The sequence below is a fragment of the Micromys minutus genome (genome assembly GCF_963924665.1).
Source record: "Micromys minutus genome assembly, chromosome: 21".
In the NCBI taxonomy this organism is placed as follows: domain Eukaryota; kingdom Metazoa; phylum Chordata; class Mammalia; order Rodentia; family Muridae; genus Micromys; species Micromys minutus.
The window spans coordinates 7,223,831-7,246,526 of record NC_137956.1 but is presented as its reverse complement, the minus strand read 5'-3'; the positions used below and the strand labels follow the sequence as shown (position 1 = coordinate 7,246,526).

Below are 22,696 nucleotides of genomic sequence, written 5' to 3'. Positions count from 1 at the left end.
CGTATCCCTCCTTACTGGAAGACTCAGAGGTGGGGAGGAAGAGGAAGTGGTCTGTCCAGGGTAGCTACAATGAATCAGGATGGCAGAAGTACTCCTTTGGATCCCTGGAGACAACAGGACTGTGAGAGTGGGGCATTGTGGGGGGTGTCTAAAAATTTAGTCCCCAAGAGATCTGTGAGTTCTAAATTAAGTACATAAATTAACAAAAAGAAAGAACTTTTGTCCTTAGAAGTGAAGTTCAAGCTGGTTAACCAAATAAGCAAATATTCTCTTTAAAACAAAACAAAAACCAATAATAATAATGATAATAATAATAATACTTTTCTTTATGGTATAAACTAACATAAAATAATTTCAAAACACAAGAGACAAAAGTGGGGGTCAGGGTTTTTATTGGAACAGTTATCTGATTTTATAAAAAAGAATCTGTGTATGAAGTCGCGTCCTGTTTAAGGGCATTAGGTGTCATTTTAAGTACCTATTGTTTCTCTGCTCTCCACTAAGTTCCACTATAGGAAATTATTTCTGTGACTATCTAACAGTTGGCCTAAATTCTTCTCTTACATCAGGCTTATGGTAAGTCCCACGCTTGCCATATTGTTGAAACTGTTACCCTTCCTTCTTACCCACAATGCACTTCAGATGGAAAGCATAGCTTGTGGAACCTTCATTTCATTTCCAGTGCCTCACCCGGAATCTGGCCCGCATTCCAAAAATGTCTCTTTATTAACGAACCTGATAGCCCTTCTCTTCAGAATTCTGTTAATATGGAAACATGCTTGGAACAAGTGGCCCAAGAGCCACCTGCTCATGAGCTGTTACTGTGCCCCTTCCTTTTACCTTAATGACTATAGTGAGACGATAGAATTGGTACGTAGTGTAAGTTTTTCCTTTAACTTCTTGAAAGATGGCAAAGCTGAAATTTAATTTTTAGTATGTATATGGGAGACAATATATATTATTCTGACTGGTAATATTTAAATATTTAATCTTTATAAAAAATATATTATTTTATTTATTATTTATTGTATTCTTCTTCTAGAAAATACGCTTTACCACCTTCAACAAAATTACTATACAACAATACAATTTTCAAGTAATTTGTATTCTTCTTACAAACATGCCCAACAGTACAATGTTTTCTGAACTATGGATCCTATCTGCTTGAACTCTTTTCCTATTTAAAACTATGTAAGCACCCTTGTGCTTTGAGGTTTGTCTCATTTCTATTCCCTTTCCCGTCTTTTTTGCTTGTCTCAGCTCTACTTGGCAATTCTCTTTCTTTCCAATCTGAAGTTCTACTCACTTTTGTGCTTAAAGAATTAAACAACAAATTTATCCCCAAATAACATGGTTGAGGCTATAGCTCATGAAAAGGATCCTTTCATGTAAAATTTTAATTCTAAAAAAAATCTTATTAATATACGATTTATATAAATTTTGTATAGACGTAAAAATCCAATTGTCATACACTTCATTTTTTATTCATAAAACATTGTATATGTGTGTTTTGTATAAAACCTAACTCATGTTCATTCTGCCAGTTGTAGGTTTCATTGTGATATTGCATACATTTGTGTGCTGTGCTTCAGACGACTCTTTCCTCCCCACATTGATTTTCATCCTTTCCCTTCCTCCTACCACCAGCTTCCTACCTTCCTTAACCCCAATAGTCACTCTCTCACCTTCTGATCTCTTTTCCATTTAGGCTCAATGAATGTGAGAAAATATAGAATACTTGCCTTTGAAAGTCTATTTTGGGTGCTGGAGAGACTGTTCAGTGGTTAAGGGTCCTAGCTGCTCTTCCAGTAGGACCCAGGTTAATTTCCCAGAACCCACATGGCAGCTCAGAGCTGTCTCTAACTCCAGTTCCAGGGCATCTGATACCCTCACACCAATAGATATAAAATAAACATAAACAAATTTTTAAAAAGAAAGCCTATTTTGTTCACATAACTTAAGGGTCTCCAGTTGCATCCATTCTCCTGAAAATGATAGTTTCTTTCCCTTTAGTAGCTGAACAAAATTCCTTTGTGTACACATATGACTTTTTTATTCATCCATCCACGGGCACCCACTCTATTCTGTAGCCTTGTCATTGTGAGGACTATGCCAGTAAACACAGCTAACTCTTCTATGTGTCCTGATTTCATTGCCTCCCTAATACCTGGACATAGTCAACCTGAATTATGTGGTATTTCTATTTTTACTTTTTGAAGAGACATCATACTTTTCTTACCACAGCATCTAGCGGTAGTGTAAGAGGATTCCATTCCTCTTCTCTCTAGCTGATCCCCTTCATTATTTGGATACAGCCATACTGTATGGTATATAATGGGACCTTTGGGTTCATGTTTCTCTGGCAGCTAAAAGTGTTGGGTATTTTCTTTTCTCTTACATATTATTGGTCATTTGTAATTGTTATGGAATTGTCTGTTCGGATTGTTTGCCCATCTATTAATTACACTGATCGTTCTTTGTTCTTTTACTAGTAATACATTGGTAATAGGAGTTGTGTGTGTGTGTGTGTGTGTGTGTGTGTGTGTGTGTGTGTGTGTCTGCATATGTCCATCTGCCTGTGTCTGTATCTCCCTCCCCCTCTCATCCCTTCTTCCATACCTTAGATCAGTTTATAAAGGGATTTTTCAATAATATTTGTCTCTGTTTCACTGGTCTATTGTGTTGGTTGTTTAATCTGTTTCTACTCTGACCATTATTTCTTCTACTAGATTTAGTTTTGTCTTGTTTCAATTTTTCTAAGATCATGAGATGTGCTACTGAGTTATATATTTTAGTTCTTTGTTTTTAGTTGTAGGAACTCTTAGTTCTAAGAATCTCTTAAAACCACTTTGACTGTAGGCTGTGTTCCATTTTCATTTGACTCTGAAAATTTTCAGATATTTCCCCTCAGTCTCACAGAGAAGAGACATAACTCAGGGACCTGGGTTGGTTTTGTCCTAGCAATTTTCTTCTCTTACCTTTCCATGTGACTGGGGCTCCAAATATAGCCTTCAATGGTCAGCTAGATGTCAAAGACTCAACCCCAGACTTCATGTATATCACAACCAACTTATCTATAGCTTATCACATAGCATTCATTCATCATCTTAGGCAGTGAGCACATAAATGTTCAGAATTATGAAAAACTTCTGAATAACTAAGTATCTAAGCCAGAGAGCCAGATTTTGAAAATGTGAGAGCCAGATTTTGAAAGTGTGCGGTTAATTTAAAAATGATACTCCACCATGAAACAATCTATTGAATTTCCCCACCATACTTAGAGCCTGGCAAGTTAGTGGTGTCTTACCCACACAGCAGCTTTTATTTCTGGATATGGAGTAAAATGTGGACTAGATGTGAGGCCTAGTGGTTATCGATCATTACCACAGTGATACAGACGCAAATGAAGAGGCTTAGCCTACCAGCATGCTCTAGGGCAGGAACAGATGCTGAATTCCAGGTAGTAGAAGAATCCATGAGCCATTTCTGTAGCGTCTATATAATGATAAAAGGCTGAGTCACAGGATAAGAGTTTCACATTATTGGTGTCTCAGGGTACTACTATATTAATTTCCTATCTATGAATTAATCAAATAAGTATCCCTCTTAAAAATGAAGGAATGCCAAGAATCTGAAATGGAAGATTGTTGCAGAGCTAAAGAGACTTGAAGCTGGAGGTAGCCGAAACAAACCATCTCGTTGACCATTTGTTTAGTGTTGTTCTGGACACTGATTCATCACTTTCTATGCGAGAACATCTACCCCAGCTATACACTGTCTTAATTAACACTGTTAAGATAATTTAAAGGTTTGATTTGGGGCTGTATTCTCTTGTGCACTCTATCACCCCATGGTCTGGTTTAAGGAAGCGGGAATGGCTTCTGTTCTTAAAAACAATCCAATTTCTTCAATCTCTGTTTCATTATTGACCACAGAATGCAAGGCATAGGGCATTTCTATGAACAGGCAAATGCCGTCAGCTTCACTGAGAGTCACTAATTCCCAAAAGGATACTTCAGAAGCTATTTTCATCCTGAAGAAACACAAAAATATTTAGGATTTGCTTGCATTTATTGTTGCTATCAGATTTGGCTAAGGGGTTAATATTAGTGAGACAGAGCAGAGGAAAACATATTCCAGGACTGGGAAACATGTTATTAATAAAACAGTTTGCTGTTCAACATGAGACTTAAGCCCAGAACCCCAGAACTCAGATAAAAATCCAGAAACACCAGTAAGAGTTCATAATCCCAGCACCAGGCAAACAGAGACAGAAGCATCCCTTTGTCTCACTGGTCAGCCAAGCCAAGGCAGCAAGCTCCAAGTTCAGTGAGTTCCTGTCTCAATAAAATAAATAAAGAAATGCAAGTAAGAAAGGCACTAACTTTTTACCTCTGCCCTCTATACATGCTTTTACATACATATATACATGTATGTATATGTGCACATACCTAAACAAGCACATATACAACACACACTCACATTCAGCCATGTTCTTTATGTGTCTCCTCCTCAGTCCTATATACCCATATTCTGTAAACAGCTTTAGGCTACTCTCTTTAAGCCACATATTAGGAAATTTCTCTAAGGAAACAAAAAATAAAATATGGCTTGGATGTTAAATGTATCTTTCTGTATTAAACCATTCTAATTCTTTAAGTGTTAATACTAGGCCAGGATGTCACCTGACCATGCACATGTCAAGGGTTTCCAATGTTAATTGGCAATTATTGCTTCTATTTTAAGTCATGTTTGATCCCTTACAAGGTTAGTTTTTTTTTTTTTTTTTTTTTTTTCAGTCACCATGTATTTCGCTAAAAACCTCCAGATAAAGTTTACAATGTTGTTTGTCTTTATCGAAAGTCTCACCTTTTTCCAAAGGAAAGACATTGGGATAATCAAACCATTTTACAGTATCACTTGGCCTGCCTTCACAGTATCCAAGACTGGTTTATTTTCTTTATTATGTGTGTACCTGTGTATGGTTATGTGCCCATAGGTATAAGTCCCCTCAGAGACAAGCAGACAGAGTCAGTTCCCTGAGAATTGGAATTACATGGACACTGAGACCCAAACTTAAGTCCTCGGCAAGAGCAGCAGACATTCTTAACCTCTGAGCCATCTTTCTTGTCCCTCCAGGATTATTTTTGCATGCTATAGAACATGGACTCTAGGACCCAAACGTCAGTTCTCTGTGAGAGCAGCAGACATTCTTAACTCCTGATCCATCTTTCTTGTCGCTCCACGATTATTTTTGCATGCTGCATAACATTAGATCTGCCTTCAGCAAATCACTTTGCCTGGAATACCACGAGTTTCTTCTTTATAGAAATGCTGATAATAAAGGTCGGTCAGAACCCTAACCCAGGGGCATTGTCTGTGAGCCACATTTATTAATTGTGTGATTTTTATCTGTTACAGAACATGAGAAGCAACGCTTATGCAAGAGCACCGATTATATGAATTTGCATTTCAAAGTGAAATGGTTTTATAATGAGTATGTACGAGAACTTCCTGCCTTCAAGGATGCTGTTCCAGAATATTCCCTGTAAGTAGTGATTTCAACTCTCCCCCTTTGTCCTGAATTCACAGTGCTGCAAAAAATCACAGCTGACTTGTAAAGACTAAGAGCTCTTTATATAGTTCTCATCTGAATGCAGATATCTCTGTAGTGAAACTAGTGTAGAAAGATTTGCTTGTCTCTGCGGCCGAGGGGATGGCATAGCATATTCCAAGAATGCCTCACTTAGATATTGAAGGGAAGGAAATACAGAATGGGCTGTGGTTTAGATGATGAGGCTATTTCCTGTGGAAGGACTAGAATGCACAGTACTGTGGAGATGGCCCAGCAGTTTAAGCATTCGCCACGCAAGCTTGAGGAACAAGTCGTTGGATCCCCAGAAACTCACATAAAATGTCAGCTGAGTATGATGGGGGTCCTGTCAGAGGGTAGAGACAGCGAATCCCCAAAATAAGCTATCTTGAAAGACTAGCCATATCACTGAGCTCTGGGGTTGATTGAGAAAGTCTGCTTCAGTGAATAAGGCGGTAAAGTGAAGAATGATAATTTCCAACAACAACCCTGGGTGCTCCACAAGCATGCTCAAACACACGTACACAAGCACTCACGCTCAGTGCAAAACCATTCATGTACCTATGTGCACAGCACAGACATGAAAAGTGAAAAAAGAAAAAAAATCTTAGAATGCTTTACTGGATAGCCAGACTTTCATTTTAATAAGCTATAACTGTCTTAGAAATTCATGTCTCTGAAATAAAAGTCATTATTTAACAATGACATTTTCATCTTATGAGTTCGTCTCTTCTTAGTTTCTTTCCTGTTGACTGCGATGACAAAAAACAACATAAGGGAGATTGCTTTCTTTGGGCTCACAGTTCCCGATATATGATAGAGTATACCTGCTCTGTCATGGTAGGAAAGTCACAGAGGCAAGAGCTTGAGGCATCTGGTCACATTGCAGCCACAGTCAAGAAGAAGACGAATGTTTATATTCGGCTTACTAACCCCATTTTACAGAGTTGAGAATCCCAGCCCAGGTAATGGTGCCTCCCACAGTGTGGGTCTTCACAGATCAATTTACTGCATGAAGATGATCCTTCAGAGGCATGCTTAGAGGCCTGTTGCCCTGGTAATTCTAGATCTCATTAGAGTGACAGTTGAGATTAACCATCACAGTGTCTGTCAAATACATTTGGAATCATATAGCCGCTCAGAAGTATTTAGCATTTAATGTGCACCAGGACTCTACAATTTTATTCTGGTCTATCTAGTGGGGTCTAGAGCTTTAAACTAGACTCTTATAAATAGATGCTGTGAAGCATGTGCCAGGCATTAGGTATCATGAGAATTTAAAGCAACAGAGACTGGGGGACAGAGCAGAGATTTAGGAGTTAATGAGCAATGTAATGACGGGTTTCTAACAGCCTCAGTGTAATCAGCTCATCTCAGAGGTGCATGAGAAGGAACAGTGTGGTGGCACAAGTTAACTGTCTGTACCACCAGGGGTGCATGGGAGGATGCGGGTCGCAGGAGACAGGCTTCGGTGGAGAGGAATACTCTCAAGAGAGCTATGATAAAACAGAATGGCTATACTTCATAACAGAATATTATATGATTGAAAACTGCTAACAACTGGACTAGGGTTATGGCTTAGCAGTCAAAGCATTTGCTACTCAAATGTTAAGAATGGAATTTGAATTCCAAGGACCCATGAGAATGCCACATAGGCACAAAGGCCCACCAGCAAACCCAGCAATTTGAAGTTGGAAATAGAAGATTCCTAGGATAAGTTACCTAGTTATACTAGGCAAGTCACTGAGAGACTGCCTCAGTGAATAAAGTGGGAAGCAATCATGGAAAACACCCAAGGTCTATATCCAGTTTCTACATGCACATGTAAAAAATGATAAAAATTGCTAAGAATTGATTTTATGTCGATTGATTTTTGTTCTGGCTCCAAATGCCATAAGTGTATTGAATAATGTATTTTTATTTTATGATAAAGTATTAATATTTTAATTTGGCAGACAGGGTAATGAGGTCTATGACTTTTTTATACAGACTTTGTTTTGATTTATTGTACATGCTAACTGAATGGCTTAGTTTTCCTCAATGTACATATATTTCAAAGCATATATCAATGAATATACATACATCACAAGAATTAATAATAAAATGAAATAAGGTTATGTGTTTTGTCATAAAAACTTACTAATTTAAAAAATTAAAAACAAAATATTACAAAATGATGTACTATATTTTAAAGGCTTAGTATTATATAAAGTACTTGAAATGAGAACATGAAGGATGAAAGACACATGGGAGAGAAATTCTGAAGATAGAATTTATAGAGTTTATTCAATTAGCGTATGATGAAAGTAAACAAAGAAGAGTTAGACATTAAGTAAATGTACCCATAGCAGTTGCCAGCATCTTGGTTGAGACTAGGGAAGTAAAACGGGAGAGCTGTCTTCCAGACATCTGCTTCTAGCTGTCTAGATGTACTACATTAAGCTGAAATCACACTTGCATGCTTACTGAGCATAAGCCACAAAAGGCAGCAAAATTTAAGTCAGAGAGCAACCAAGGCAGCTGAGAATAAAGAATAAGTAGGTACCCCCAAGAAGGCAGAAGCACACAGAAGAAAGTCTACACACAGTGGTTACTCACCATGTTCCACACTCATGTCTGTGGGCTAGCTGGCAATTCTAAGACTTTGAGAACAGTAGCCAGTAGTACAGAGCCTACAGCAATCTCCCTAGAGAGAAGCAAATACTGATGTCCAGCACAAAGAAGGTTCATTATCCATGTAGAACCAAAACCACAGCGAAAGGAAAAGGACAGAAAAATAAGCACAAGTTGGAAATTTGGTGTCTTCCTCGATGGCTCTCCCCATTATTCACTAAAGCATTATCTCTCAGTTGATCCCAGAGCTCACCTCAAGGACTGCCACCTTCTCCACTTACTCCAGTGCTCCTCATTTCACTTTCCAAAGCTGTTATTAAGTGTATACCACCTTGTGGCCTCACCCACACTCCGTATTTATATGGGCTCTGCGGATTTGAGTTAGTTTTCAGACATAATTTATGTAAGTGTAAAGACTGGGGAAGAAAGCCATCCAGCAGAAAGTAGTCACCAAGAGCCTGTTAAGTAAGTGGAGACTTCAACAGCTCCATAATGCTAATGGAACAATAGTAAGAGATCCAGACTTCTGGGGGCAAGGATGGAGTGTGGGAAGGGTGGAAGGGAAAGAAAGGGTTGAAAACTGCTCTGGCTTTAGCAGGATCTGAAGGGTTCTGAACAGCTCTGTTCTTGAAATAAAAGCAAACATGGAAAGAGCAACCAGGAGTAAGCCTTGTCCAAAAGGAGGTGTTCTCCCTTAGTGCCTCCCTAGAGAAAATGATCAATAAAAGGTCCACATGAGACTGGAGAGGTAACTCAGCAGTTAGGAGCACTGGCTTTTCAGATGGTTTACAGCCATCTGTAACTCTGGTTCCAAGGGATCTGATACCTCTTCTGACCTCTAGAGATACCAGGCATGCATGCCATGTACAGACAAGAAGAAAATACACACACACACACACACACACACACACACACACACACACACACACAAGATACAAAACTTAAATGGGAAAACAGTTTCTCATAGGCATCTATACAAAATTCAACAGGAAAATTAGAACCTATCTCACCCAAGGACCTAAATGTCTAAAAGGCAAGAGAAAATACACTGCAATCTTATCACTCGTAGACCTTGATTTATGACTCAAAATGTTAAAGTTTTAACAAAAAAATGAATCTATAAAAATGAATTAGAGATCATAAAATTGAGATTAAAATTTAAAATATAACAGATATGATTAATGATAAATTTTATGCAGCACAAGAGATACTAAACAACTTGAAGGTAGATTTAGAGGGACTGTCTTTATAAAAAAGAGGGTATGAAAACTGTAAATTTTACCTCTCCCTAACAAAATGAAATGACAGAAGATATAGGGAACAGTGTAGATAGTTAAGGTTTAAAAGAAAAACGAGTCCCTGAAATTGAGAAAAATAGGAAAAAGTGTACAGTAACAAAAATAATTGCTGCATTAAAAATAGAAAACTATCTTGTTTGGTTGCTTTGGTTTGGTTTGGGTGGTTTTTAAGACAGGGTTTCTGTGTAGCCCTTGTTGTCTTGGAATTCACTCTGTAGACCAGGATGGCCTCAAACTCAGAAATCTGCCTGCCTCTGCCTCCCAAGTTCTGGGATTAAAGGCATGGGGGCACCATGTCCAGCTAAAAATATATCTTCGTTCAATAAAATAAGCCCTATAAAAACCAAACAAATAAAAGTAATATGAAAATAACTAAGGGGGCTGAAGTCATAGCTTAGCAGGTAACAGCACACTCTACTCTCACACAGGGGACCTTCCTAAAATTCTCAGCTCACATTTAGGTTGCTCAAAACTACTTGCAATTTCAACTTCCAGGAATCCAGTGCCTTCTTCTGGGCTTCAGACACTGCATTCCCATATACAAAGACACACATATTCAAAATATTGTTTATAGTTTTTAAAAAATAAAATAATTAAAAAATAATGTTTATCAATAAAGTTTCTTTTTGAGATCAAGGATTGGACTTTCCTAGTAACAAGGCAATGTTGAAGACAATCTTTAAAAACTAGGAAAAGACATTATTGGTTGCTAAGACTTCCTTAAAAGATACAGTTTTAAAAGAGTAGGACATTAGTAGGTACAGATGTGCCAACAGAACACAGTGGTCTGGAGATGGACCCACACTTACGCTACTACCTGATGGGCATTTTATAAAAATGGTGCTAGGTCAACTGGGCATCCTTGTGGGGAAAAAATTTGCCTCAGACTAGTTTCAAAATCAAAGCAGGGTGTATTTAAGAAGTTGAAGGTAAAGTAGATTGACTGTTGTTGGGTCTACAGAGATCAATGGAAAGGAATTATGGGATGTGAGATGGTACACAGGAGGTCTACAGTCAATGGGAATTTCAATCCTGAATAGAAGGAAATTGTAGTATGGGTATTGGGAACTAAGCATGTTTGAGGCAGCATGGGAGTACAGAGAGATAGCAAGGGTTAGGAGGGAACATTTGGTAAATATAATACCCTATAAGGGAACAAAGCTGAAAGGTATTTCTGACCCTGAATCACCCTTACATGGGAACAACATAGCCACATGTACATGATGTCCTGGGAAATAACTTGCTAATTTTCTTTTGTAGGTGGTTTGAGCCTTTTGTTATGCAATGGTTAGATGAAAATGAAGATGTGTCCATGGAGTTCCTTCATGGAGCACTGGGAAGAGACAAAAAAGATGGAGTGAGTCCAGACATGGCTGGGATTCAGTTACCTTTCTCATCTCTGAGCAAGTAGGAAATGTGGGGCTCACTGGTTTAGCTTAGTTTCATTTAGTTCCTTGGTGACCTAAGCAGATTTAACATGATTTCAAAGAGCTTCGGGAACCGATTAGATAAAAAGGAAACAAGAAAAACTAATCATTTCTTTGCCACAAGATTCTTCTTTATTGTGAGTCTGATGCTACAAGGCCCCCGGGCTTATACAAAATGTCTACTTTTGTGGAGCCCTCCAAGAATGAGTCCAGAGCAAGGAGGAAAACAACCAGCATTGACCTCTAGCCTCTACATGCATGCACATAATGTTCATGCACACAAAGAGGCATGCTTTAGAAAAAGGAAATGCAATCCCTTAATGAACCTCAACAAAGCCCTTATGGCTAATTTATAGCTATCTTTTATGTGGTGTATTAAACCTTAGAGATGGGCAGCTGAATTTTTCTCCTTCCTTAAAATTACCTTACCAGGAAGAGGTGAGGATCAGCACTGGTTTGTTGTGGTTTGCTCTTCAGCCAAGTATCATGTAGCCCAGGCTATGTTGTTCAAAGCTGGTCTTGAACTCCTGATCATTCGGCCTTAGCCTATCAAGTGCTAGACTTACAGGTGCCACCACCATGCTTTGTCAAAGCTGAGAAAAAGATAAAGCAAGTCTCTGCACTATAGACCAGCAGGTAAAAAGGGGTCAGAACAAGTTTGTGGATGAGGAAAGTGATGATGGTGATGATGATAATCATGATGATGAAGATGACAATGATGACAATTGACAATGACAACAACTCTACCAAGTATGGGAATCTTCCACCCATAGAAACTTAAATTCACAAGGACATTCCTTTTAAGAAATTAAGAATTATTTCCTTGAGCCTTTACTTCTTTTCCCTAACCCCAGCCTTGCATTTAAAAACAAACAAAAACTATTTTTCCCATCTCTATCCCATAGTTTGGTTGCAAAGGGGTGGTAAGCTACAAGACTTCAGTTCTCAAATTCACAAGCTACTGCTCATGGGACACCTCCTCACTGAACTTCAACCCCAGGGACTGGATGTGATGGTATCTGTTGTTTAGAAACAGGGAAGTTTCCTTCTCTCCCTTCCTTACTCAAACAATCTTTCTTCTCATCCCTCAGTTTCAGCAGACATCGGACCATGCCCTCTTCTCCTGCTCTGTGGTTGATGTCTTTGCTCAGCTTAACCAGAGCTTTGAGATCATTAAGAAACTGGAATGCCCCAATCCTGAAGCCTTATCACACTTAATGAGGCGATTTGCAAAGGTAGGCTACAGAAAGCTTGTCTTCTCCAAGAAAAACAAACCTAGGCAGAGGGTTAGAATTTGGTGCCATTTTAGAAATTTGAAAGAGAGGAGTTGCATTATACTTAATAATTTTGGAGTGTGGCTACATACTTTTATGACTAACTGAGGGACACACTGGTCTGAATTTGGGCTGATGAGGTGATACCAGATGTTCATTTTGAGAACTCATCAGTGGCTACTGCTTTAAAGGTGTTATCATGAAGAAATATAATCTATGACTCCAAAACACTCATAATGAGAATATTAAACTTTATGCCATGGCTATTTCAAATGTAGTCATTGAGCTTTCCAGGAAGGCAAAAGAACATATACTTTCTGGGTCTAATTAGAAAAGAAATAAAGTTTGTTCTCTTAATAAATAAACACAAATAAAAATATATGTGTCTTTTTAGAAAGTTAAGAAATGTCAAAACCCACTTAAATTGTGAACATTTAAGGTCTGAGTTTATTGTGACTGCTGTAACAAACTCTAGTGCACTGGGAACGTTAAACAAGAGAGATACCTTTCTCACAGTTTGGAAGATAGTTCAGGGTCCTAGTATTTGTCCGTTTGGTTTCTTCTGAGACCGTGTAGCTGGCTGAAGTCTCCCTTTCCAGCATACCTTCACAGAGACTGCCCTGTGAGCACCCTGGCATCCCTGTGTGTCCAGTATTTTCATCTTACAGTGACATCTGCCAATTGCATTAGAGTATCCGTCCTAGAGATATCTTTTAACTTAATCGAACTCTTAATTAAGTTAAGACCTTATCTCTAAGCAAATGTATTTATCTGAATATTTGTCACATTCTGGGCTCCTAGTGATTAAAACTTTTGAGCATCGAGTTTTGAGAAAACTACTTAGCTCATAACAAATAGGCACACTGTGCATATGACTGCTTTTAACCACACATATAACACATCTGTAACTTCATTTGTCATTATCCCCAAAAGACTGAGGTGAAGGTCCTCTGTGAATGGGAGGCTCACCTCTGAACCTATCATTGGCCCTGTCTCTCAGAAGAATGTTCATGTTTCCTTCTAATTAGTACTGATGTCTTCTAGCAGATAGTATCTTCGTTTCCTGTGTCAGATCAAATCATCCTGCTGTAACAATTACATCTATAACCTCCATGGTTCACAGAGATTTACTTCTGGGTCATGGAACACCAGACAACTCAGGTGACCCTAGAGAGGACCTCTCCACTATTGTATGACTCAAGAGCTCCTGCCAGAGAGGTCTGACAAGGGTAGAGCAGGGCTTCTAGAAGACTCAACAAGCTAAGTGAGGAAATTAGCTGTACGATGTGTAAAGATTTGAGAGATGTCGAAATGACTGGCCTCACTTGGCCAACAACTAGGACTCCATGAAGAATTCTGGGCAAACAGTCAGCCACATTCTATGACAGTTTTTATCTGCTATGAAATGCATTAAGTGCTAGGCTTTGTTGATTAGGATGACTAAGAAAACTCTTTGCTTCTTAAGATACTAGCTGAGAATGATCTATTTGGGTCACTCCCAAAGAGGATTTTTCTGGCTATTAAAGTTTCTTAATATGGTAAAATCTGTACAATTATCCCTAAAATTATCAAAGCCCTTCTTAACTAGTAACTAAACATTATAGTTTCCTCTTAAAAAGAACAACAGATGACCATTAGGAAGACAGTGTTTGAAGCAACTTGTAAGGGAAGAAAGACCATAGAGAAGCGAAGGGCTGGGGTCCCAGCTCCTGCCTCATTCCCAGCATGTCTCAAAGTGACAGTGTAGACAGAGATGGAGGTCCACCAGAGACACTTGAAAATGATATACATTATATATGCAAGACAAAGAAGAACTGCATTCTATATGAATCATGGAGGAACTGTGAGATTTTTGTTTGCACAATAAAAAATTCAACTAAGTAAATAATTGTAATACCTGGAAAATCGGACATCCCAATAAAATGCCCAATTGTTATCACAGAAAAATGTTCTAACAACCCTAAAAAACATTTCCTGGACATGTAGCAATTATTAATTGGCATTAAAAATGCTATTTTGTGAGAATTATTTGAAAAAACATAGGGTCTTACAATGAAATAAAAAATAAAAGACTGGAACAATTAATTATATGACTATAAAAGTAAATAAAACTCACACTCAAATCCATTACCAATATCAGCCTTTTAATCTACAATTTTCATCTTAGGTAAATGAGTTGAAAAAATGAAAACCGATTGCTAATATAACTCATATCTTACAATAACAACAGACTTTAAGATTGCTTTGTTTCATTTTAACACAAGGTGTGGCCTTTAGTCTTAAAGATTATGCCCTTCCTGGCTCCTTGCATCAAACTATTCTGAAATAGCGCAGTGATTTAAAATACCAGATGGTAATGATATCCACAGACATTTCAGATTTATCAATCCAAAATGAGCTTTACTGGGGTGATTGCCATTTACTAAAGTGTGTATGCATCTGGACAAGGCACAGCCTCCCCAACACAACTCTGGATGTTTCAAGATGGTAACACAGAGATGTGCAGAATCTGTAAGTGTTTATATGGAGGTGTTTGTAAACTTGATACATCAGTACTAGATACTGATGTGATTGTACTACTGCTCTGGACAAGTATAGGTAGTTAAATTTTATAAAGAAATATGAGGGTTAGAGCTATGGCTCAGTGGTTAAGATCACAGGCTGCCAATGTCAAGGACCCAGGTTCAAGTCTCAGCAGCCATATAGTGGCTCACAGCTGTCTAACCACAGTTCTAGTCAATCTGGGCTTCTGTGGACCCTTTATCATATGCACATGCATACATGATGGAATATACTCATACACATAAATAAGATTATAAAATTGGTTAAAGACATGTGAAATAACAATTTCTAATATTACTTTTAAAAAAAATCTTCTTTGGTCCCTGGTAATTACCAGGGTGTCTGCCAATATGAGACATGAATATTGTTCCTCCTTGTGTTCTAAAACCTAATCTTAACTTTAGAAATAATAATGACAGTTCATCAAGAATAATGGTATTTTAATCATTTTATTCACGGTGCTTGTCTCGTCTCCCTAAGACCTCATGAGGTATACCTCCATGAGGTATACACTATTGCCCTCCCAAGCTTTTTGAATGATGACATGGGCTGGAAGGATGTGGTAACTAAGATGAAGCACCACAGACATGTGACAGAGTGATACTTCTATGTCACAGAGTGATACTTCTATGTCACAGAATGATATACTTCTATGTCACAGAGTGATACTTCTATGTCACAGAGTGATACTTCTATGTCACAGAGTGATACTTCTATGTTACAGAGTAATACTTCTATGTCACAGAGTGATACTTCTATGTCACAGAGTGATATACTTCTATGTCACAGAGTGATACTTCTATGTCACAGAGTGATACTTCTATGTCACAGAGTGATACTTCTAACCATTGGCCGCACTTTCTTCTCACACCAATGAGATCTGAAACCCATCGCTGGCTTGTAGAATAGAATCTTGTAGGCTTTGATTTTTCAAAGCCTGCTGTTAAGAAAGGTTATCAAATGCTTCAATCACCCATCATCCAAAGGTCGGGGAGAAAAGATGGTAAATAGGACAAGGAGTAGTGGACAAGTTTAGATGTAGTTCTTTGGGGGGTGGGGTGATTCCAGTATCTGTCAGGACAGCATCAGTCCAGTTCAGTAGCATCAAGACACCAAACACAAATCAGCAGCAACAACACAATCAGACAGAAACCACAAGACTTCCCCCAAATTATCACAAGTCAGTGAGAGCAACTGGGACCAGTTACTACACCAGAAGTTCTCTGCCATACCTCATCCTATGAGGTGAAGATCTGTGAAGATGCAAGACTGATGAAGTGCTGCTGTGCAAGTCTGCCATCACTGTCCATTGAGTCCTATTTATACTCTCTCCAAACACTGTGTATCTTCCCACGGGGCTCTCCCCAGCAAAACACCCTGTGAGTCTACATCACATGACATACCCAGAAACTTTGCACTTCAGAACTGCATTAATTATTTTTACTCTTAAGGCCCAGCCTAGGCATCTGAGAGATGTATTATATGCAAGATGTCTTAAGGTAGGTAAAGGACACAGTGAACTGGTTGGAGTCCCTCCTCTGCTGAGGCTGAATTGGCACGAGAGTCTTCCTCTCCTTAGAGAGTTAGTTGACACCTGAAATGTTATTAAGGCTCTTGGAGAGACTGCTGAGTTGCTAAGTACTTGCTATGTAAGCCAGAGGACCTGAGTTTTGATTCCCAGAGCAGATGTAGAAATTTGGGAAAGGTGACATGTGCCTGTAGTATAGTGCTGAGCATACAGAGACAGGAGGAGTCATGGGTTTCCATGTGGCCTGTCAGCCTAGTTGAGAGCAATTGAAGAAAATCTCTGATGTCAATCTCTGACTTACACACACACACACACACACACACTGAATAAAGATAACTTCTGAAGCAGAATTCCCAACTTACAGCTCCTAAGAGCGATACAGTCGATGGGCCTCCCAAGTGCGTTGACCTGATATTAGCTCTGGAAGTCATTGCATTGTTGGGTGTTGACAGGCAGCCTGGTCAATATGCCAGCAGTGGCAACATGTCATATCAGAACTTTCCAAAGCCAGAGGACATTCTAGTCCTCCTGGTTAACTCTTTAAATGTCACAAATTCTTACTTCACTGCCACATTCCCTTTAGGACTCATTTCTAAGTCTGAGGCTCTTTCACTCACTGTGTGTCTGTGACATTAAAGAACCCTTACCATCTGTGAATATTTCTTCATCTAAACTCTGAGAAACAAGATGCACACATTGACGAAGAGGCTGTCCCATGAGTATGTTCTCTCTCCCCCCCCTCCATCTTCCCCTACCTTTTCTCCATCCTTCCCCATCCCCCTCACTGTTACTGATTCTATAGCTTAGAACCCTTTGTAGGTAGAAACCCTGTGTAAGCCGTGCTTCAGTACTCCTTCCCCAAGCATTTCCTCTCTGAATAGTGACCTCTAACCCTGCTGCCTGTTCCGCTTAAGTTTTGGCAACTTACTCTGCTAAAGGTGCTTTGTTGAGAACAGAGCTCCAGAAGCACTGACTGCACAGATCTGAGGCAGATTCTGAGAATTTGCATTTCCACACTTGAAGGCAATGCCGATGACAGTTCTCAGAGCCACCGTCAGAGAAGCAATCATTTGAGAGGCATGCCCCAAGCAACTGCTAATTTGGAGTAAAGAAAGGATGGCCAGATTTGGTTTACATTAGTGAACAAATTAGAATGAAATAGAAGTTGGTCTTCAAATGTACATTAAATATTTTCATTCAAGCTCACTGGTGCAGGAATACAGAATTACCAGGGCTGTTAAAACATCCCTCTACAGCTCCAAAGGTATATGGTCTCTAGCCATACTTGCCTGGTATGACCCATGCTTTTCCTTGCTCACAGCCCATTCTTTGGTTTGACCATTAGGCCAGTAAATATGAGAGTCAGGACTAGTTTTCTCTAACCAGGGAGACAAAGGTGGTGTTTTCCACTGATGTAGTATTCCAAGTAGCATACCATGGGGGATTCACTGAGAACAATTATACACAGTCATGTAGATTTCTCTTTCTTCTCCAGAAAAACAAGTGGACTGGTCAACAGGCAGCCACATGAACTTCTAGATGACACTGCCCTGTGAAGGGAAGCTTTACATTCACATCTTACCCCAGCATGCTATGTCTAAGATATAGTAAGCTAGAACACAAGGGCTAGTATGTGTGAGTGTGGGGAACAGGGTAAGATAATTGTCACAGTTTGTACTGCCATTAAGAAACTCTGCTTTGGGAGTTGTGCTCACAGGCACAGATGCGCGAACACCCCCAGGAAATCCCACAGTCACTCCGTATGACATCTAAAGGGAGCTACAAACAGCTTCACTGAGAAGATACTTCTGCCTAAGCAGCCGTCTGTTTCCATGGATTTATTGATCTACTGCTTAATGAGATCTTCTGGGTTTTTTAGGCCAAATTTCTATTTAAACTGACTCTCATTATCTTAGCACCATGCGCTTTTAGAAAGCATCAATCTCCTGTCAACACACGATTCGTAATTCTAGCTTCTTATTGTGAATGTAAAAGCCAATAAAACAAGTTTATAGTCAAATTTGCTGGATTCAGTCTGTGGGCTAAATATTCCTTCCTTAGCTTAGTTAACTCTAGGGAATATCTCTCTCAGTGACTCGTGACCCACTCAGGGAAGGGTTTTTTTTAATGTGTATGTGTATCTGGGTCTTGGTATCAGTATATATAAATGTGAGTGCAGGTTCTTGCAGACACCAGAAGGGGGCATCAGATCCCTGAGAACTAGGTGTTTGGAAGTAACCTGCTACGTGTGTTCAGAATGGAACTTGGGTCCTGTAGACCAATGCATGCTCAACCCTTCTGAGTCATCTCTCCAGCTCAAAGAAATGTATTTTAAAAGAAGATGGTTTGGCTCTTTGATTTTTCTATAAATAAATAACATAATTCAATCATTATTGTTGGTTTATCTTTTCTAAGAAGATGGCATTCACAGTTGACACGTTCCCTCTATGTGATTGTAATAGCTGAAGAATGCAAACTCCTCAGTGTTTCTTTACGCAATTACAATCTGCTTAATCAACACAGTTGGTACATTTTTCTCTCTTCTCCATAATTATTAGAAGCAGAGGTCATGTAAGGGCTCACAAGAAGTTTCAGAAGAAGGAAGAAAATATCAAATTTTGGTACAAAAGAGAAGTGAACAGGCAACATCTTTTTAGCAGTTGATGTGCTATTAAATAACAGTAAATAAATAATTCATTAGTGAACAACAGTAACTGGGCAAATGTATTGAGGAACGTGGGGTAGATGAGAGCCAGGGTTTCATATGTTAACAGTGGTTTGTTCTAGTGTACGATGTAAGTCCTTATTTCTAAAGAGAATTGTTTTGGAGTGGTGTCATAAGAATGTTTAACCTCTTAAACATGAGGCACTGAGAAATGATGGGAAAAGTTGAGATAACCTTATGTGGTAGAGGTGAGATGGCAAAAGGAAGACGAAGGAGAAAGCCAAGCCTGCAGTATCAGTGGGGAAGGTGGGCAAGTGTCGGGTATCATGAGATATTAGGTCTCTAAGCTATGAAGAGATTGGCACAGGACAGCCTGTGTCTCTTCCTGGTGAAGTTACAGTAAAGAACATATGATAGTGTGGATGTTGTTCTAATAGACGATGGATCTCTGAGGTGTATTTGAAATGCTCTTCAGAACTCTGACAAACTGTCATATGCATGTAGTGGTTTGTGATTCCTCTTTGGACATGGGTGTAGATTGAGCCTGCCTAAGACTCTTTATCTAAAAGAGAGTTGTGTTTGCCTGACTTCGCCTGGATGGTGTTTCTGTAAGATGACGTACTTAACCTTCTTGGCTGACATGCATCGTATGATGTTTTCTTTCTCAGACCATTAATAAGGTTCTGGTCCAATACGCTGCGATCATATCAAGTGACTTCAGTTCCTACTGTGATAAGGAGACAGTGGTAAGTAGAGCCATTCCCACCCCACCCCCACTATTGAGTGTCCCAAAATAGAAACATGTGTGAATTATGGTTTTCTGAGTTGAGAGAAATGAGATGATGAACCGTTAAAAATGCACAAACTCATAGAGCATCGGAGCTAAGAACTCCGGAGATAAGGTGCTGGTCTCACCTACCGTCAAATAAGTATAGTCGGTTTTCAGATCACTGAGAAGGAGGGTAAATATATAGGACAGTGATGCTTCCTCCTCGAATTACCCAGATCTCCATGATTGGAAAGTCCGGGAAATACTTATAAAATCCAAAGCAGCCTTGCAACTACTCAGCAAAAAGGAATAAAAAAATCAACATGAACCAAAGTTGTTTGCAATTATATAATCAGTGGGTCCGTGGTGTAAAAGGATTAAGACAACGGTATGGCCAACACGGTGGGAATTATTTTTTTAAGGGTAACAGTGAGACACCCACAGGATTAAGAGCAACCCTTCCCTCCTCCTTGCAAAGATGAAAGATGAGCATGAAAACCAGCCTGCACTCGTTGGCAAGGCTGAAGGAGAATCATGGACAGAGCAGCAGTGACCCAGCTCACCCTGGCTGACAGCTCATTAAGATGAGCCCATCCTGATGGTTCTGCAAGATTCCAGTAGATGCCTCTTTCCCTTCCATTAATATGCTGCCCAGCGATTTGATGATAACTTTCAGACAATCTCAGCACCAATTTCCAGCCACCTTTGACTCCAGCCCTCTAAAAGGGAGACTGTTTGCTTGTTGGAAGCATATATTTTCATTTAAAGGTTAAAAGATGATGCATGCTTCCAGTGTTAGTCTGTAGATCACAGGAGTGTCTTGTAGTTTCGGCAAATGCTCCATTTTTGTTAAGATGGCAAGATATGTACTGGGGAGCTAGCTGAGAAATAACTGATTTCTGTTAGCTCCTTAAATGCTGGGCAGCCTTCTACGTCATCACACATTAACATTCTGAATTCTGAATCATATGAAACCTCTCTCCCCCTGCCCTGATAATTGTAAATCAATATATATTGTATTATTTTCGTATAGGAGTTGATCTTTCAAAAAACATTTTTTCAGTGTGTGTGTGTGTGTGTGTGTGTGTGTGTGTGTGTGTGTGTGTGTGTGTGTGTGGTGTGTAAGAGTTTATACATGTGAATGTGGTACCTATGGAGGCAAGGCCAAAACAGGGTATTGGATTCCCCTGCAGCTGAAATCACAGGCAGTTCTGAGTCACCTAATGTAGGAATTTAATTCAGGTCTTTGCAAGAGTAATACATGTTCCTAACCACTGAACTACCTCTCCAGCCCCACAAAATGGAATTTTATAATTAATTAAAAGTCCATGTAAAGAGTATACCTCAGCATGTGTACCTTAGTGTATACTTTAGCCATATAGGAATGTCTCTAGTTTGAATCAAACTTAATTATTCATCATATTTTAGGTTTACATGAATGCATATGATATGTTTATAAGGAAAATCAAAATGCACACAGAGAAAGGTCGAGCTATGCCCAATTACTGTACCCATTAGCACCTATATCTTTTGTTGGCTTCATCCTAGCAAGTAGTCTCCTGGTTACCTTTGGAGTCTATTGTTTAAATTTAAAATCATTTTAATTTCATTAAGTTGTGTTGATTGAATTCATAGCTTTGCCTCAAGTGGTCACAAACAGAAGTTATTACAAATTTCCTTTAAGAATCAAACCATAAGTCATAAGTCAACGTAGTGGCACATACCTTTAATTCCAGAACTCAGGAGACAGAGGCAGGTGGATCTCTGTGAGTTCAAGGCAAACCCGGTCTACACAGAGAATTACAGACAACCAGAGCTACATAGTGAAACTCTGTCTCAAAAAATAAAGAATGAAAGCTCATTGAAACTGAAACTTATCCTCTGTTCTACTCATCTGCAAATGAAATAAGAAACATTTAAAGAGACATTTCAGGTATATCAATGATGGTTTGTAAGATGGCTCAGTGGGTGAAGTCACTTGTCATAGAAGCCTGATGTCCTGGGTCCCATGACTAGAAGCAATGTTAGAAAGAAAGAACAGCTCCATTCTACATGCATACCATGATAAACACACACACATACATACACACACATACACACACATATACACACACACATACACTCAAATACACACACACATATATATACACATACACACACATACACAAATACACATATACATACACATACATACACACACATACACACATATGCATACACACATAAAGTAAATAAAAATTTCAAAAAGACATGACTATAACATTTAATGTGTCAGAATTAAAGTCTATAGTTAAACAAAATGTTCTCTTGAGAATAATTTTTGTAGTGTGACATGCCAACTCCTTGCTGTTTTTAAGACAGGTCCCGTGACTTTGAAGTTCTGATTCATCTACCTTTATCCCCTGAATGCTAGGTTTATTGTTGCACACTATCTGGATCCTCCTTACTGTGACAATTTAAATTAGAAGCGGGTCAAACTATATTATACCTTTTGTCTCTATTCCAAACAAGCCAAAACATCCTTTTCTAAATCAATTTTTCTTTAAACATCTTTAAACTCAAAACACTTTAGCCATATAGGAATGTCTGTCCCTAATTTGAATAAAACTTTAGTATACATTGTATTTTAGGTTTTTGACTGTTCTCAGTTAAGATAAAATAAAATGTATATGATGTGTTTATAAAAGAAACTCAAAATGTACACATGCTGGGTAACAGCTGTGCCCAAACACACTTTTTCATCTCCATAAACTCCTCAGTAAGCATCAGAATTAGGTTAGGATAATGTTTCTTTTACTGGGAATTTTTTTTCAAAAATTTTAATGCATAGTCTTGCTACATAGCCTTGAACCTTGAGTCCTCCTGCCTCAGCCTCCCAGTTCTGGGATACAAGGCATGTGCCATGCCTGGATAGATTTATTAAAACATTGATGTATTTATTAGTATTCACAGACTACAGAATTGCTA

The 22,696-nt window shown here is 38.8% G+C and overlaps 1 protein-coding gene across 1 annotated transcript in view; it reads left to right on the top strand.

The window, feature by feature from the left end:
• Window positions 1-22,696, top strand: part of UNC13C (unc-13 homolog C) — a gene marked incomplete at both ends in the record, with an annotated part of 411,981 nt that overhangs the window by 315,972 nt on the left and 73,313 nt on the right. The window contains 4 exons of the mRNA XM_080934341.1: window positions 5,422-5,548; window positions 10,765-10,861; window positions 12,023-12,166; window positions 19,629-19,706. Of these exons, the coding sequence (XP_080790467.1) occupies window positions 5,422-5,548; window positions 10,765-10,861; window positions 12,023-12,166; window positions 19,629-19,706 (446 nt within the window). The remainder of the gene's footprint in view (window positions 1-5,421; window positions 5,549-10,764; window positions 10,862-12,022; window positions 12,167-19,628; window positions 19,707-22,696) is intronic.